The 15634-nt window shown below is 36.4% G+C and overlaps 3 protein-coding genes across 3 annotated transcripts; all 3 read right to left on the bottom strand.

Annotated features, from left to right (window-relative positions):
* Nucleotides 1-1854: 1854 nt before the first annotated feature.
* LOC145234225 (uncharacterized) lies at nucleotides 1855-3615 on the bottom strand (the record flags this gene model as incomplete). The annotated part of the gene is made up of 4 exons (XM_080098980.1): nucleotides 1855-2192; nucleotides 2449-2543; nucleotides 3168-3336; nucleotides 3528-3615. Coding segments are annotated over 4 exons (453 nt in total), but the record flags the coding sequence as incomplete, so codon positions are not given.
* Nucleotides 3616-4539: 924 nt separating this feature from the next.
* LOC145234224 (uncharacterized) lies at nucleotides 4540-5280 on the bottom strand. Its single transcript, XM_080098979.1, has 4 exons — nucleotides 5124-5280; nucleotides 4948-5063; nucleotides 4834-4892; nucleotides 4540-4733 (listed from the first exon to the last, which is right to left on the bottom strand). The coding sequence occupies exons 1-4, from the start codon at nucleotides 5278-5280 to the stop codon at nucleotides 4595-4597; spliced, it is 471 nt and encodes a 156-aa protein (XP_079955105.1). The 3' UTR covers nucleotides 4540-4594.
* Nucleotides 5281-7733: 2453 nt separating this feature from the next.
* Nucleotides 7734-10959, bottom strand: LOC145233184 (uncharacterized). Its single transcript, XM_080097860.1, has 9 exons — nucleotides 10626-10959; nucleotides 10499-10557; nucleotides 10066-10177; nucleotides 9641-9787; nucleotides 9336-9466; nucleotides 9208-9278; nucleotides 8983-9148; nucleotides 8349-8440; nucleotides 7734-8079 (listed from the first exon to the last, which is right to left on the bottom strand). The coding sequence occupies exons 1-9, from the start codon at nucleotides 10752-10754 to the stop codon at nucleotides 8003-8005; spliced, it is 984 nt and encodes a 327-aa protein (XP_079953986.1). The 5' UTR covers nucleotides 10755-10959; the 3' UTR covers nucleotides 7734-8002.
* Nucleotides 10960-15634: the final 4675 nt, after the last annotated feature.

Here is a 15634-nt window from a genome sequence, read left to right as displayed (position 1 = left end):
CGATTTCAGAGGGACTGCGAAGGGCTTGAAGTATTTTTACAATTTTACGTAATATCAGATTCTGTGACTGTAAAAGCAATTTTGACAAAAAAGTTCCCCGCAACAAGAAGTGGTCCTTTGCTTTATTTTGAAGTGACAAACAGAAATGATTGTTCGCGCAAAATTTTATTATTGTTTAAGTCCTGTTTGTGACGTAATAAATTGTTTTCGAAACATTCCTACGCGAGGTAATCTTACGAAACAGAACTAAATTCACCCTACATGTTGTTGTAGGAACACTTTTGAAACAGACAAATTAATTTTAGTGGTTAACTCCACAGTCTATTTTGCTATGGTATTTTCAGTTTCATTGATATCTTTTTGCTTAGATCGCGAGTGCTCGAGAAAAATGCGAAGGCACCGTTATGACAAACAGTTTGAGAACCAATGCTCTAAGTTAATATACCACGATTATATTACGGCACGCATGTGGCCGAGTGTCAAGTGGAGCCTGAATCAAGCCCGTTGTATTTAAACTTAAGCCCGAACTTTTCTCGAACCAAGAGTCCAGCAAACCCCCAAGTGTTGGACGCATTTTATGGAGTTTCAGTACATTCAGGTTTATTGAACCATTATACAGATCAGGTGTTTCTTTGTACAAATCACAGAATAAATTATTAGTTGCAAACGACAAAACAAAACATAACGCATAGAAAAGCTATGAAAAATTGAACCATGGCTGATTATTTCAATTTCATAGCTTCGCAATGAATATGCGCGATTGCGTTTGATGTACGAACATGACGTTTCGTAATTAATAGATTTATACCGAAGAGCCATATGCTGCTGGCGTTTCCAAACAATACGTTGTGTTTTGTCGCTTCCTGTTAAATAATTTATTTTGTTAGCTATTTCCAAACGAACAAGAATCCATTAAATTGTATAATGTACTTGAATGACCTGATACGTGATTCAATTATACCATATGTGTGTGTTTTTTTCACTCATTAAAACGTAGTCAAATCTGTTTTACTTCTCTAAACTTTGAAATTTTATACGATGTAAAGAAATTGCTGCTGATTTGAAATAAGTTTTAAAGTTGTACAAAAAGTGTAGAATTTCGGAAATTGCAATGATTGTTTTCCCTTTATATATTAAATGAATTTTCAACAAAATCTTTATAAAATCAACAACGTGTTCGAATTGCAAATCTGCTCAAAGTGATTTGCAGTAGGTAACTGATATTTTCTATACTGCAAACAATCTGTTTTCTATTGACATTTGTTGAATGTTTTACGGTGCTGCAAATGTTCTATTCCAAATCAATTTAGTGCTCTTAATGTTCTAAAATGAACATGTCCCTTGCTCAAACGTTTTAAAGACTTTAAAAAAAAAAAAAAAAAAGGTTGCTCCAGTCCTTCTACTTGGTATGTTGCCGTAGTATTGTCAATCGCACTTGTACCTTACATGTAGTGAATACATGTGATGTTTAATTATATATAGGCCCTATATTATAGGGCCTACTATCCAATAAATGGACACAAATAAGTAGATAAATGTCCAGATCTTAAAGAAGTCTTTCATTCGTATTATGGCTTCTGTGTTCACCAGCAGCAAAATCAAAGGAAGGGATTATGCGTGACAAAATAGCCACATTGTGTGGTTTTTAACCAAACAAATTAAGTCAGGGGAAAGAGAAATTTGTTTGTCTGTATAATTACACTCAACCTATATATTACATACAAAAAAAATATACGTTCTGCAAAGAGCGGCGTTACCAATGTAAGATTGCTCAGGGAAATGCAACAAACATGTAATATTGTTCCACAAATCGTGTCTACAAACATACAAGTTTTATTCTATGTTCTAAAATGAAGCACGCCGACCACCTGTGCGCATAATTCCCATTAAAAGATTTTAAGAGGTATAACTACACTGGCAGCAATCACAAATTTGTAAAAACGATTGCTTTTGATCGCTCTTTAGCATGTTATATTAAACAACAGGAGTGTTGTCTACAACGACCAAATCTAATTTTGAAGATTAATTGAGTTCTGGCAAAAAAACTTAGTTCCCAAACAAGTATACACAATAGGGAAACATGACAAACGTTTAACGATAAAAAAGCAAAATCGTTGAGGTCAAGTCGGTCACTTCAACGCCAGAAGTAGAGTTGGCCCGCTTTACTTTGTGTGCGTCAAGATCGCCCCAATCTGCCAAAACAAAATATATAAACTGTTAGTGTAAAACGTTTTTTAAGGGATAACTAGAACTGCATTTGACTTGAAAAATACAATGTTCTGTTAAGATAAAAATGTCTAACATTGAATTAAGATTTTTGTTTGCAAAAAATTAGGCACACAATCTTGCCGACAATTTGTAAATTAAATGTTACTTGATACTAAGCACAAAAAGCATTGTTTTGGTTTTTGAATTTTACACTAAACCAAGTCAAGTATTATTTATTACCAGAGAAATCTCCACAGCCCCAGTGTGGCGAAAACGTTGAATCTTTTGATATCCCGCCAAGGCAATACAAAGTTGGGTCAGCATTTCCTTCCAACCTAAAGAGATTCACCAATAATTGTGTTAACATCGATTTCGTTGATATTGTTTTCGTACCTGTGACATATACTATCACAGTGGTTCTCAACCTTTTATAGATCGTGCCCTCCTTTAGTAATCCATTAGGACCGGTGGCCCCCTATTCGTTAAAAAATCCAGTATCTATCAGGATAGCTATTATTTTTAAAAAACAAAAACAGACAAACGGTACAAATCTTAAATCATTGAAAGAATCTGCCTGCCTTAACACTGACAGTGCCCGATATGGTGTAATTTGGAATCATAAGAATGGGTAACGGTAAACCAGCTTTAGTTTCCAAATCGTTGAAGTTTGTTAGTTGTTTGGTAACAAATTCAGCAAGCCGAATTAAGTATAAAGTACCGGTACTCGGATTGGCCTCAATATAGACACTAATACCGAGTGGGAAATAGTCAATTAAATAAAGAATGCGATAGCACATCCACTCATGATAAATCTAACTTTAAAAGAAAAGGAGTTACCCCACAGTCAAATATTGGTTTCATGTCGTTAGATATTTCTAATGACACTACATCAGTGCCCCCTCGGAATACAGATCTTTTGAGATCCGCTGTGACATTATTTTGAATTCATGCAACTTTACTTGACTCCAGGACATATTGGAAAAGGATATCCGTAAGGGCTGTATTTCCTGAACTCGATGAAACCAGGAGTAACTTCTGATGGAAAGTCATTCATGTTCCCTTTGATAAAAGTAGCAGGAACAGACAAACTTGTCGGAAGGCCTTCATATTCTTTACTCGGTGTGGAACCTAATTTACAAGGTTTAAATTAAGATTGCTTTTCGATTGTGCATTGGCACCGAACGCTTACGTATGCAGAATACCACATTTTTTACAACATCATCCCAATCGTAGATGTCCAGGGACACATTGTATTTTCTTGAAAAGAATAGTTGAAGCAAGTGATTGAATAACTTTAATACAAATCAAGTATGGATTACCTGTGAAAAACTGAATATTCAACCATTGTTGCTTGATCTCTGTTCTTGATTTGAAGTTCAATATTTGTTCGGTTATTTCGTCGGTAAAAGTTTATTGACTGGGGAGAAGACGAAGAGGTGATTCCCCACTTCTACATCACAAAAAAGATGTGAGCAAAAATGAAATTCGTTAGTGTTATTTTATGTGATGTTTATCTTGATTCGGTTATCACAATTATATTATCAAATTGTGTTATATAAAAACCTTTTGCCCAGCATTAAGGCAGGGGCACAGTGGTTTAGACTATGTCTACCATCAATTCCATTAATGAAATTCAAATACGTGGGAGACATTGCACTATAATTTAACCTCTAAATGCTCATCAGTGCAACTGGTGGCAATGCAGTATCTCTTTATGAAAACTAGATACCTATACTTACTCTAGAATTGGTGACAGCAGAAAGAACCTTGCAAAATGCTCCAGCACACTGAGCCCCGAAACTTACGGAATACTCTTGGTATGAGGTTGAACTAGTCCAATATTCTGCGTTTTCACCAAACGTTCCCCAATCAACCTGATGCGAAACCAGTTAGCAAAAACTCAACGGAAACCTTAGATACACTCTAGGACTAGTTAATTCCAAATGTAACGTATTTACAAGGAATTACATGCTCATTGATGTTTAACTAACTTCCAATTGCAGCCAACACAAAAGAATCAGCAAACATAAATGAAAGTATGAACTTGTAGCTTGGTCCTAAGTCAAGTACCTCAAGCAGGCCAATGTTTGATAATACTTGAGTTGAGTCGAGTTGAGTTTATTTTGCTTGTTAAAAGACGGCATAGTGACACAATTGCACTAAAACAATCACCAAGCCGGAAATAGCTGCGCAAAATTAAAACGTTATGGAGTGCAAAACAGTGGTGAGCACAATTGGTGGATGATGACTGAACGCGCTGCTACACCGTATTATAAAGAGTTATGTGACGGGAACTCACAAGAAAGTGAGATTGGCGCCGTGCGAGTAAACACGACTGGGGTTAGAACTTTCTTCTCCATTTGTCTTAGATGGAAGGTGGCCCAAATTAGCTGTCAAGGAAGGATGTGGGACTGACCTTAACACTGAAATCTTCTGCACTTTTGGGCAATGGGATCCAAACTAGAGTGGTTGCATCTGTCCCTGTTATCTCGGTTGACACTTCGATCTGTTGTTCTTCCGAAATACTAAGAAAACAATACGAGTAACACCAATCAACGTATACAGTAATACCGCGAGGACCCTAACACGCCATAAAGTATGATAAATCAAATACTTGCCACCAACCTGTAATTTCCTGTTTGATTGATGCTGATCGCATTTTCTCCGTTAAAATGGAGAGTCATCTGCAAGGATTAAGATTGTAAGTATAAATAGGTAGCTCATGATAAAGTTACACACCTTATCGAGTTTATCAATTTGGACTGGTTTGATAGGGTTACGTCGCTCCCAGGACTGCCATAGATAATATGCCCAATCATTTGCATGCACACAACCAATCGCTTTCTCAGTTATATCTAAACAAAAAGATATATTGACCAAAAGGAAGACAAGGATTAGTAAAAAAATATACTGACGTTGAGGGCTAAATCGTGACATAGGAAAGTATTGCGTAAACAAAGTATGGAGATTCGATCCATATTTCTGAAGAAACCCGTTTGTTGTGTGATATTTGAAGAATGCACCGTTTGAAATTGATGATAGTCCCAGATCATTAGGCACATGCCATATCATTATGTCGGAAGCCTGAAAAAAATCCATTTTTTATGAAAAACTACATTTATTTAATTGCAAGGACCGAATACGCAACAAAAAATACTTTAACCTACGTTAAGAGCGTACAAGGCTTTGCTTTTATAATCATCCCCAGTTACATCTTCCGGTTTGCCAAATGATAGGAGGTTTAACCAGTTTTCATACACTGTAGAAAAATAAGAACATTAGTTTGTTTTTCTACAATATTGTAAAAGCTAAACTAACTAGTTGCCTCCGGTGAGGTTCTTGACCACTTGTCTCCGTCATTGCAGTGAGATATTATACTGTCTTCATGAATCGACGCCACCAACGTCCAGCCACCCCCGCCGGACGACATGTCACAATATACCTGAAAGCAAAATTTAACGAACGAATGACTTGAAAATACGCACGCTACAGGATTATTAAGAAAAAAAGGAACCTGAAAAGCGGATGTGTAGTCATTGGGTTTTATGGTGACGAGGCCTGATATGTTGTAGCCTTGACGTAAAGCGTCTTTGCAATCTTTGAATGTTGGCTTTGAGCAAGAACCGGACTGATGATCTTCAAAGAAAACAGAATCTTAACATTTAAGCACCAACATAATGTGATCTACATGTAGATGCTGCAGCATTACCTTGAACACTTGCCTGTTTCACTGAATCCGCTGTTGATGTCTTCATCTATCAGTGCACATAAAAAGCTTACGAGTTATGTGTTATTTTGTTTAGTCCTGTAAACATTTCTTGCGCGAACATTTTAAGTATTTGTTTCTATTTGGGTCTGTATATTATATTTTACAGGTTTCTTTAGTGTTTTGGACTTCATTTAGACATATAATTGGTAAGCTTAGTTGAAAATGCCAACGAATTTAGTAGCTTCTAAATATATAAGTTAGAAATTGCCAATTTGGACACAAATTTACTTTATGCTGGTAGTTATCCGCTAGTGCTCAATAAAGCAGTTTCAATATGTATACATCTTTAAATACCATTTGAATTCCAAATCCAACGCTAATGGCAACCACCAGAACTGTCAGCAGTAAGATGACCAGAAGTGGTGCAAAAACGACTGAATCTCGTGAACTGTTCTTTCCTGGCCTACGTGCTGGGAATAACAAATATAAATTTATGTAAAGTATTTAATCAATTGTAATGTCTAATCAAAGGGTGTAATGACCCATATACAGGCATAAAAAAACACTGATCGGGATTCGTCCCCGGGAGAGTCCTGGGTTCGAACCCCGTGAAAAAAAAAAAAAAAAAAAAAAAAAAAAAGGTACCTGTACCTTGTTGGGCTTTGGTGTTTTCATCCATCTTTTAGTGCTTCAATAATTTCCCTCGACAAAACCCTCAACATAAACAAATTGTGTTGAACGTGCTACTCGCCTTAATCTGTGAGGAAACTACCCAACCTACACGGATGTCTCGACTGTCAGCTTGGGGACGACTTCAATTCGTGGCAGCTTTGTTGCGTGTCAGTCACGAAGAGTTATTCTTCCAAAGTTGTGCCCTTTTTCTACTACTATTGCGCTGCATAAACATGATCTTACCAACCTAAATTTCTGACATGCGTTAGATATAAATATCTTGACATGCGTTAAATATAAAAAACGATCATCATTCGGTCAAAGGTTATTCACATGTTTTAATAAATACGGTACTTAGTATCATAATGAACGATATTTGGACTTAGTAAGCATTATCCATGGAATCATGACACGCATTTGAATGTCGTTTCCGCCGGAAATTTAGGCTGCGTCATCAAAACTCCTTTTTGTAATTATATGTCAACGGAGCCAACTAGCGTCACAACTTCAATCATTTCGTTGATAGTTCGTGGCTGCAACTTTTGCAATCTTGCTTTAGGTTTACGATGTTTTTAAAGCATTATGGGTTTGCATCATATTTAGTGGCAAACTTGCTTTACTTGAATAACTTGTTCGCCCATGCAAAAACACTCTCACTTTTTTCTCGTCATCTTTCGCTTTTGCTTGTTCTATTTGAATAATGGTAAACTGTATTTGAGTACGTGCGAAAGAGAAGTGCTGATTCCTGCTCATTAGGTAGGAAACACCTAACAGTGTTTTCTTGAGTGTAACATGGTTATCTTTCGAAACCAATTACCTATTTAAATGCTGACGTCTGGAGCTCGATTTACGTCATACAAAAACCGTTTCCGTCTTGGTGTTTTTTTCCTCCAATAGTATGTAAATTTTGATGCAATGAACACACTATCATAATGGGCAACACCAATATTCTAATTTAACTTTCCGTAATTAACTTTTTTTGAATTTGTGTTCTGCAAATTACTTTGAATTTCCTACTGCCATCCACAATGCGTTTTCAAATTTGTCCTACCCACAGAAAACAATGCAGGAAAGTTGTATAAGTTTTTACCGCTCTTTGTGCCGAATGAGACTCACCAATAATAAATCATAGCCTACGTTCATCGAGAATAAAATGATGTTTATTCGAAGTTAACTGTTTAAAGAAGAAACAATGGTCATGTAATCTATAGTGTGTGCGGAAGATGAGTTTGTGGCAAATATAGAAGTAAAATTGACAATAAAGGCTTGATAGGACACATCAATATAGTGCAATAAAGCGCACTAATCTGTTCAACTTATAAAAGATTAGGTTTTCAAATGAGAATGAAATGAATATGTGCGTCATAAAACATTAAAATTTTGACAAAGGTCTTTTTGAATTTAACTAAACTTTTAGCGATAAAAGAGCAACATAGTTGATGTTAAAAATTCACTCCAGTTGGAAAGGCCGTTGGTATTCGCAGACACTCCTGTATTTAAAAAAACAGCAAATTTCTCATAAATATAGCCTATAATCAGATTTATTAACAACAATATGACAAGTGTTAGATAACTAAATGAAATATTTAAAAAAGCACCATACTTTTAAGCATTTTTTGGTCAAGAATATGCTGTGAAAACCCTATTTGAGTCGACCTAATATTCATAACGATAGCAAGTAAACTAAATTATGATCAAAGCAAAAATGCAAAAAAAGCATAGCGGAAAGTTGCCAATATCAATACAAATCAAAACTGACCAGAATTGTCGCAGCTTTGTTCGAAAATGTATGAAAACGATGAAGCATTTCCTTTCTCACCAGTAGAGGGCGGTAAAGCGCCGTATTTTGAACTGAAATAGTCACATCATAAGTTTTCTTAACTTAATCGCGTGCGGCACACTTAAAATTAATTAACAACAGGCCATACGAGGAGCGGTGCAACCCGCTGTGTCGATACCCGTGAAAAAAAAAAAAAAAAAAAAGGTGACCCATGAATACCAACGTTTAAAAAATGAATTATACACATCGTTGCTTAGAAACTGAAAAAAGTGCTACTTAAATTGATAAAAAGCTTTTGTTTTTCTATATTTGATACAAATAAGCGCCAATCCGGAAGTGAAACGCAACTGCACAGGTTTTCGGTCCAGAGCTCTTAATACCAGAACTGGTTAGTTGACTAACTTATACGGTTTGGCCAGAGACTTACTGTACTAGCTACCTCATATTTAATAAATGATTAGGCTGAGAATTCGACTAGTAAGGGGAAAGAGCACATTTGTCATAATAGTTTTGCAAATTTTTTGTGTGTGCAAAGTTGTTTTATTACTGTTTGACTTGTTGTTTATTGTTTAAAAACCGTGAATTGTGCAACTTGAACTCAACCCAACTTTACCTTATTGCAGGACATATGGGATATGGGTAACCAGCGTTATCATATTTCCTGAAGTTTATGTGTCCAGTAGTCTTATACGATTTCTTGGATCCCGTTTCTCCGATGTTAAATGAAGCAGGGACCGACAGACTGGGAAGGTTGTTCACTTTGCTGATATGAACGTTGTCTGAACAAATACGTTTAAAGATGTGAAAATCTTTATCTATTAAAGCAGCAAACACTTACCAAAGCAAGGAAGTATATCGGTCAGGAATACCCGATTCCAATAGTAGATGGATGGGTTTGTATAGTATTCTCTAAAAGAAAACAATTCATTAAGATCAGAATAGAAGTGATTGGCTTTTCTAAATTACCGTTGAAATACTGTGTATCCAACCAATGTAGCTGAGTTCATGTTTGTTATGTCGGCTATAATCGCTGTGTCATTTTGCGATCTTGAGATTGTTGTTTGTTGTCGATCTCTGGTGGTTAACTTTCCCCAATGCTGCAGGACAAGTATTGAGCATAATATCACACAAAAAGTGACATACCAAACCAGAATTGTTTGGTTTCGTTTTATGAATTCCATGTGTACACGTTTTTGCTGGAGATATGGTCGTGCAAATGGTACAAATACACACATATAGATGGTTTTGAAAAACATCAGAAGTTTACTTACCGTGGCATGTGTAATAACATAAATTACATTACAGTAAGGACCGGTGCACAGCGCTCCAAGCTTTCCCATATAGTCCTTCTCATATACTCCAGTGTAGAATGAACCGTGTTGGTAAGCAGGGTTTGAGCCGATATAAGCCAAATCAATCTAAGGAGATAATAGCCTATGTAGAAGAGAAGTTGCTCTCGAAAATTACACAAGTAAAAAAGCTTAATGAAACACAAAACTGCTGCAGCATCCCCATGGGGATCATATATAAATTGTATTGTGAATGTTGTTTTGTAAACATTTGACATTGATGAATCATGAATATCATCAGTGCAGTTTTAACTCATGAAATTACTTTTAAAGTTCGTATATATAGTATCTTCAAGTAGTAAATGTTTAATAATTGTGTGATACCACGCGAGTATAATAAACTTTACCCTGATTTGGAGAAGTTTACGAACGGTTGATGGCATCGGAAGCCATACCAGGGTGGTGGAAACATTTGCAGTTTTTTGTGTCGCCGCTTCTACGGTCATGCCTTCCGAAATACTACAATAAATATAACAAAAAAAAAGAAACTGGTAAGTTGATTCTGGGAATCATTCCCTGTTCTATTGCCACTGTTGCAACAATTTCCACCTTTCATTATAAGTTACGTATATCACAAGTTAGGAAAAAGTATCTGAATAACAAAGAAAACCTAGTTACTTGAATAGCGAAGATACCCATGGAATCCTTGCTACTTAACTTATGGCTCTGTGACACTGCAACACATTGCAACAACAAAAATAGGTCGTCACAGTTTTGTTACTAACTTACGCGGATAGGCCTGGCTCTAAATGCAAATCGAGTTCAAATTGAGTCACCTACCTGTAAGTTCCTGTCTGGTTTATTTCTATCTTCGTTTGAGAATCAAATGTAATGGTAATCTGTATTATATAAAGTTAATGTTATTTTAGTACTCTAATTGCCTTGTCACTACAGTTTATCTACCCACCTTGTCACTATGGTTTATTGGTACTGGATTAACTGGGCCAACCTGGTCCCACCGGTCCATCCACACGTCGCGCCATTGTCCATTCTGTGCACAGCCTATCAAGTTCCCCGCCACATCTGAAAAAGGCATTAACTAACAGAATCAGAAAAAAGTGAGTAAGTGGCAGTGCTTACTTTGAACCATGCTCCGAGTCAAAGGAAAGTACTGCCCAAATAAAGTGTGAAGATTTGATCCGTATTTCTGAAGAAAGCCGTTTGATGTGTGATATTTAAGACGGGCACCACTCGAAATTGCTGACAACGGCACGTATTTTGACATGTGCCATACCATTATATCCGAGGCCTGAAAAAATGTATTTGCATACTAAATGGTTTCGTTCAAATGTTACAATTGTTACATCAATTACTTAGGTGCAAAGAAGGTTGAAGAAAGAAGCCTGTTTTAAGAGCATGTTCTAATATAATCATGTCATTGATATCAGCATTATTTATATTATATCTCTGCTGATTAGACGTTATAGGCTATAACCAGGGTTGCCATACAGTCCTTCTTTCTAAGGTTTGTCCTTGCTTTGGAGGGCGATGTCTTGGAAAAATATATTGTCCCTATTTTGACTCCGTATTTTGTCTTATTTTTAACAATTTCAAGTTATGTCCCTGATACAACAAAACGTAAACCGAAGTCTCGAGCTGCCGTGAGATGCACAAAGTATCTTATCCGAACAAGGAGTTGCTGGACAGATTTTCGCTGGCAAACATTTATGCATGTGATCTGTCAAGGCTCGTATAAATGCAAACATTTGTTTAAGACGGTTTGTTTCCGTTAGTCAATTTTTCCTTTCCATATTTTAGGATCCATGTCGATGGTTTTTGTACTTACATTAAGTGCGTATAAGCCTTTGTTTTTATATTCTTCAGTCAAAACCGCTTCTAGAGTGCCGAACGATTTAAGGTTGACCCAATTGTTAAGAAGTGCTACACCTTTAAAAGCAAATAGTTTGTCACAAATACCAGAAACATATTTTCACGACTTACCGGATGAAGTAGGTTTCAGCCACATGTTCATGGATGAATCGCTACTCCCTATATCTTCGTGAATGGACGCAACCATTGTCCAGCCACCGCCATTTGACACCATATCGCAATACACCTGGAACAGTAGCAAACACCATAAGTATACAGCCATTGGATATGTTAGATATACAATTTACGGTTCCAAATATTAAGAGCAAATGATACAGCCAGTGACTGGGTGTAAAACGTCACAAGGTTTCGACAGTTTTTTATTTGTGCGGCACCGAGTTACATTCCTTCTGATGATTTTATTTCACCTGGCGATGACAAAAGAAACTGTCGAAAGGTTATGATGTTTTACCCAGGGAGTCGAACCCGAACCGAACCCGAACCGCCAATTACGATTTTCTAAAAACCCGAACCGGAGTTGAACCCCATATTTTGTTTGGCGTTGGACCCGAACCGGAACTGAACCAGTAAAAAATGCAGTATGTTTTATATTTTGTGATTTTTTTTCAAAACAGCGCACTGAAGAATACGCGAGATAACACTTATAGGGCGTGTCAAAAATAACAGTGCACGGTCAAAAATCTTGTGGAGTTTGATAAGGCCAGGAAGATGATAGGTAGAATTAAATTGAAACGAATGAAAATTTGAACCGGTTTAAAAACCGCAAACCGGTTCGGACCGGATAGTTTGCCCAAACCGGAACAAAACCCGAACCCGACAATATTCATTTTTAAAAACCTGAACCGAACCCGAACCCTTCAAAACAAAACGATGTGAACCCGAACCGAACCTGAACCCGTATGACAAGCGGTTCGACTCCCTGGTTTTACCCCCACATATATTTTTGGTCAGAATAGGATGGGTGTTTTTTTTTTCAATAAAATAATGAACATTGAAACCAGAATATTTAAACCGAGGTTACCATTTCTCAGAAAAGACGAGTGTGCGATTTTTTGAGTAAAATGCCAGCACAAAAGAAACGTTACATCTTTAATTGCCAGTAAACGCTGATTTCTATTATTTCCCGCTTTTCCTCACTACGACTTGTGTTGAAACTATTGCGTTCTATGACGTAACAATGAACTGTCAGTTTTGTGCGATAATGCAACATGGTTTACTTCTTTTCGTTTCGGACTTCCTTGAAGCACGGTGCTACGTTGGTTGCACTGGCAAGTCGTGTTTTGTCGTGTAAATGTAAACGATTGTTACTGGTGAGTCGATTTGTAAATATGCTTTGAAGACTCTGAGAAGTCAATTACTTGAAAAGTAAAATATAACTGATATAGATTTAGTACACTGATCTAATCTAGTATATCATTGTGCTTCACAGTAATTGTCATGTGCGTGTAGCCAAGGTCCTTAAGTTGTCTTTTGTTCCCGGAGTTTTCCCGGCCTGTCCTTACAAAGCTTAAATTAATGCTATGCCTATTTTGTTTCCCTACATAACTTTAATTGGGACTGTGTGTGACATCATATAAGCGCCTTTTGGTCTTATACTTGATTATATGTTTAGGTGTGTGACAGTGATTGCTGCAAGATGAGTATAACTTTTTGTTGGGACTAGCTGAGTCATCTATATGTATAAAAAGCTTGCTGTCACGACTATTTTATTTAGTCGATAAAGCTGTGAAATACTCTTTTTCCTGGTAAACTAAACATTTTGAAAGTGTTTTTAGGATAATAGAAACAGTGCGAAAAAGTTTTTCCCATCAGATTTGCATTTTGAATAAGTGGAAAAGTGTTCTTAGATGCAGATAGAAGACAATTAGTGTATTTCTTTTAAAGTCAGTTGGCGAATCATTTAACGTTGGGAATCCTGTTGAACTGAATACACACTCACAAAAATGCAAAGAAGAAGTTTACCAATAATGAACATTTTATCCATTGGTTTTGTTACCTGAAAAGGCGATGTGAAGGCATTGGGTTGTATTTCAAAAAGGCCTGAAACGTTGTTACCTTGACTCAAAGCATCTTTGCAGTCCCGAAATTTCGTTACTTTGGGTTCATCTAAAAGAAAAATTGCTTCTTAAATTAACAGCTATAACCACAAAAATATCAAACTTGCCTCCAACGATTGCATTTGATTTTGATCCCTCTTTCATCGTTTGTATCTAAAAGTATGGTAAAGAGACATTACAAAAAAGGGAAAATTTTAGGACTACATGTAAATTATGTGTTGCAAAATTTGTTGATCCAAATTTAACAGCAGCATACATTTAGCTATATTTTATATTTTTTTCTTTTTTAAGGTTCTTAAAAGATAAACAAAAATTTACATTCCCAAATAAACACTGTTCATATTCTACAAACAAAACTTCAGTATTGTACAAAAAAAGTAACTTTTTTTAAGTAAACGCTGTAAAACTAACTTATAGGCTACCATATTTAAGTAGGTACGAATATATACCTGTTCAATTTGAACTCCAAAGGCAATGCTCATAACAATCACAAGTACGGTCAATACCAACATGAACACATGTTTGACAAATAAATCTGAATTGTCCGAAGAAGCTTTTTTAGAACCAGGTGTTAAATCTAAAGTACAGAAATTGGTGAACTTGCTCAATGATTTTATTCTCAAATGAAACTATGCAAGACGTTACCTGCAGTTGATACGCATGTCGACGTTTCACCTATCATTTTGTGTTTTGGTCTGCTAGTCTTTGCTTGGCGACCACCTTGCAATAGGCGTGTTTAAGTGTGCTAAGTGAAATTTATGCTCATCGACCAGACCGTATAAGTCGCGTTACCGTAAGCCACTGGCAGTTTCGATGCCTTGTAATCACGATCTATTAATCATTTTGGCAAGTGTCCTTTTTTGCTCACGTTTTCAATGCTCAAAATCCAGGAGGCAAGAAATGATAAATGTGTAAACTGAAAACACCTTTCAGAGCAATGTGACATTAGATTAATGACAATCAGAATTTTTTTCTTAAATTATGTTTGTACAAGTAAACCTTTTGTTTCCTTTTCCGCAAAAACGTGCCTGGTCTGAAAATAAGAAGCTTTTTTTACAAACACGGTATTTAATTGAAAGCATCTTATTTGCAAACATTTTTTTCCGTAGGTTTCGGTTTCAAAATGTCTGACAGTTTGCCAATGTCTAGTGTTCAAGCGTTTACCAACCGTGTCTGTATTTGGTGAAGGTTTTTCATTCGTGACTGATTTGCGGCTGCGTTGAACAAAATATTCGTGATAGTTGGCTGCTGTTTTCAAACATATGGCTCCAGAACAAATGATGTCGTTTATGTTTTTAACTGCAAAATAATACGGTTAATACGGTTCTGCGCAGCTCCCGTTTGGAGGCAAAAACCACGTTTGTTTTGGCGGGAAAACACTCTTGATGTAGTCTTGAGCTGAAGAAAAACTCGAATTTGAAACTAAATGCGAAAAAACTTTTATGGTAGGGACAATGTTGGCGTTGCGTCTAGACTACAGGGGTTTTGATATCGAAAAAAATGCTTCTTGATAAGCGTTGTGTGAGAGATTAATAAACATTGTTGCTATTGAATCGTTACTTAACACGTAGGCCTACTTAAATTAGCAAAGTTGGCCTACCCTACTTCAATAGGCTACTTGTTTCATTGATCGTTCCATTTTGTGGTTGTTTGTTGGATGGTTTACAATAATTTCTTCCCCACGCAGAAGTTATTGATTTGTCGCATTAACAAAACAAAATTATATGTTATTCATGGGTTGTTTATTTTTTAGTCAATTATACCTATTTTCTAAATGAGGCTTCCCTTTACAGTTATATACGGTAGGCTACGCAGTTGTCTTTCATAGTTACCATTAAAAAACAATTTATGTGTCATGAAATCTTCCAGTATCTATAAAAAATAGGATTGAATTTATGTCAAATGCTTTGCTTTACTTTATTATCTGCGATAGAGCTTCGGCTGGGTCACGTGACACAGAGTAAGTAAGAGCTAAACCCGACCGGGCCCGTTTCGAATCGACTTAAGAAGCCCGTTTAAGCCCGACAAA

The sequence above is a fragment of the Phallusia mammillata genome, chromosome 6, assembly GCF_965637545.1.
Source record: "Phallusia mammillata chromosome 6, kaPhaMamm4.hap1.1, whole genome shotgun sequence".
Lineage (NCBI taxonomy): Eukaryota > Metazoa > Chordata > Ascidiacea > Phlebobranchia > Ascidiidae > Phallusia > Phallusia mammillata.
Note: the sequence above shows the minus strand (reverse complement) of the source record. Positions and strands in the feature narration are given on the sequence as shown.

Excerpts from the sequence above, each read along its gene's own strand:
- LOC145234224 (XM_080098979.1), bottom strand. The coding sequence starts at position 5,280 with ATGATATGGCATGTGCCTAATGATCTGGGACTATCATCAATTTCAAAC. Across the intron at positions 4,893-4,947 it reads AAATTGATAAACTCGATAAG|ATGACTCTCCATTTTAACGG; the intron begins GTGTGTAACTTT and ends TAATCCTTGCAG. Across the intron at positions 4,734-4,833 it reads AATCAAACAGGAAATTACAG|TATTTCGGAAGAACAACAGA; the intron begins GTTGGTGGCAAG and ends TTGTTTTCTTAG.
- LOC145233184 (XM_080097860.1), bottom strand. The coding sequence starts at position 10,754 with ATGCCTTTTTCAGATGTGGCGGGGAACTTGATAGGCTGTGCACAGAAT. Across the intron at positions 9,149-9,207 it reads CGATATACTTCCTTGCTTTG|ACAACGTTCATATCAGCAAA; the intron begins GTAAGTGTTTGC and ends GTATTTGTTCAG. Across the intron at positions 8,080-8,348 it reads ACAAAGCTGCGACAATTCTG|GAGTGTCTGCGAATACCAAC; the intron begins GTCAGTTTTGAT and ends TTTTAAATACAG.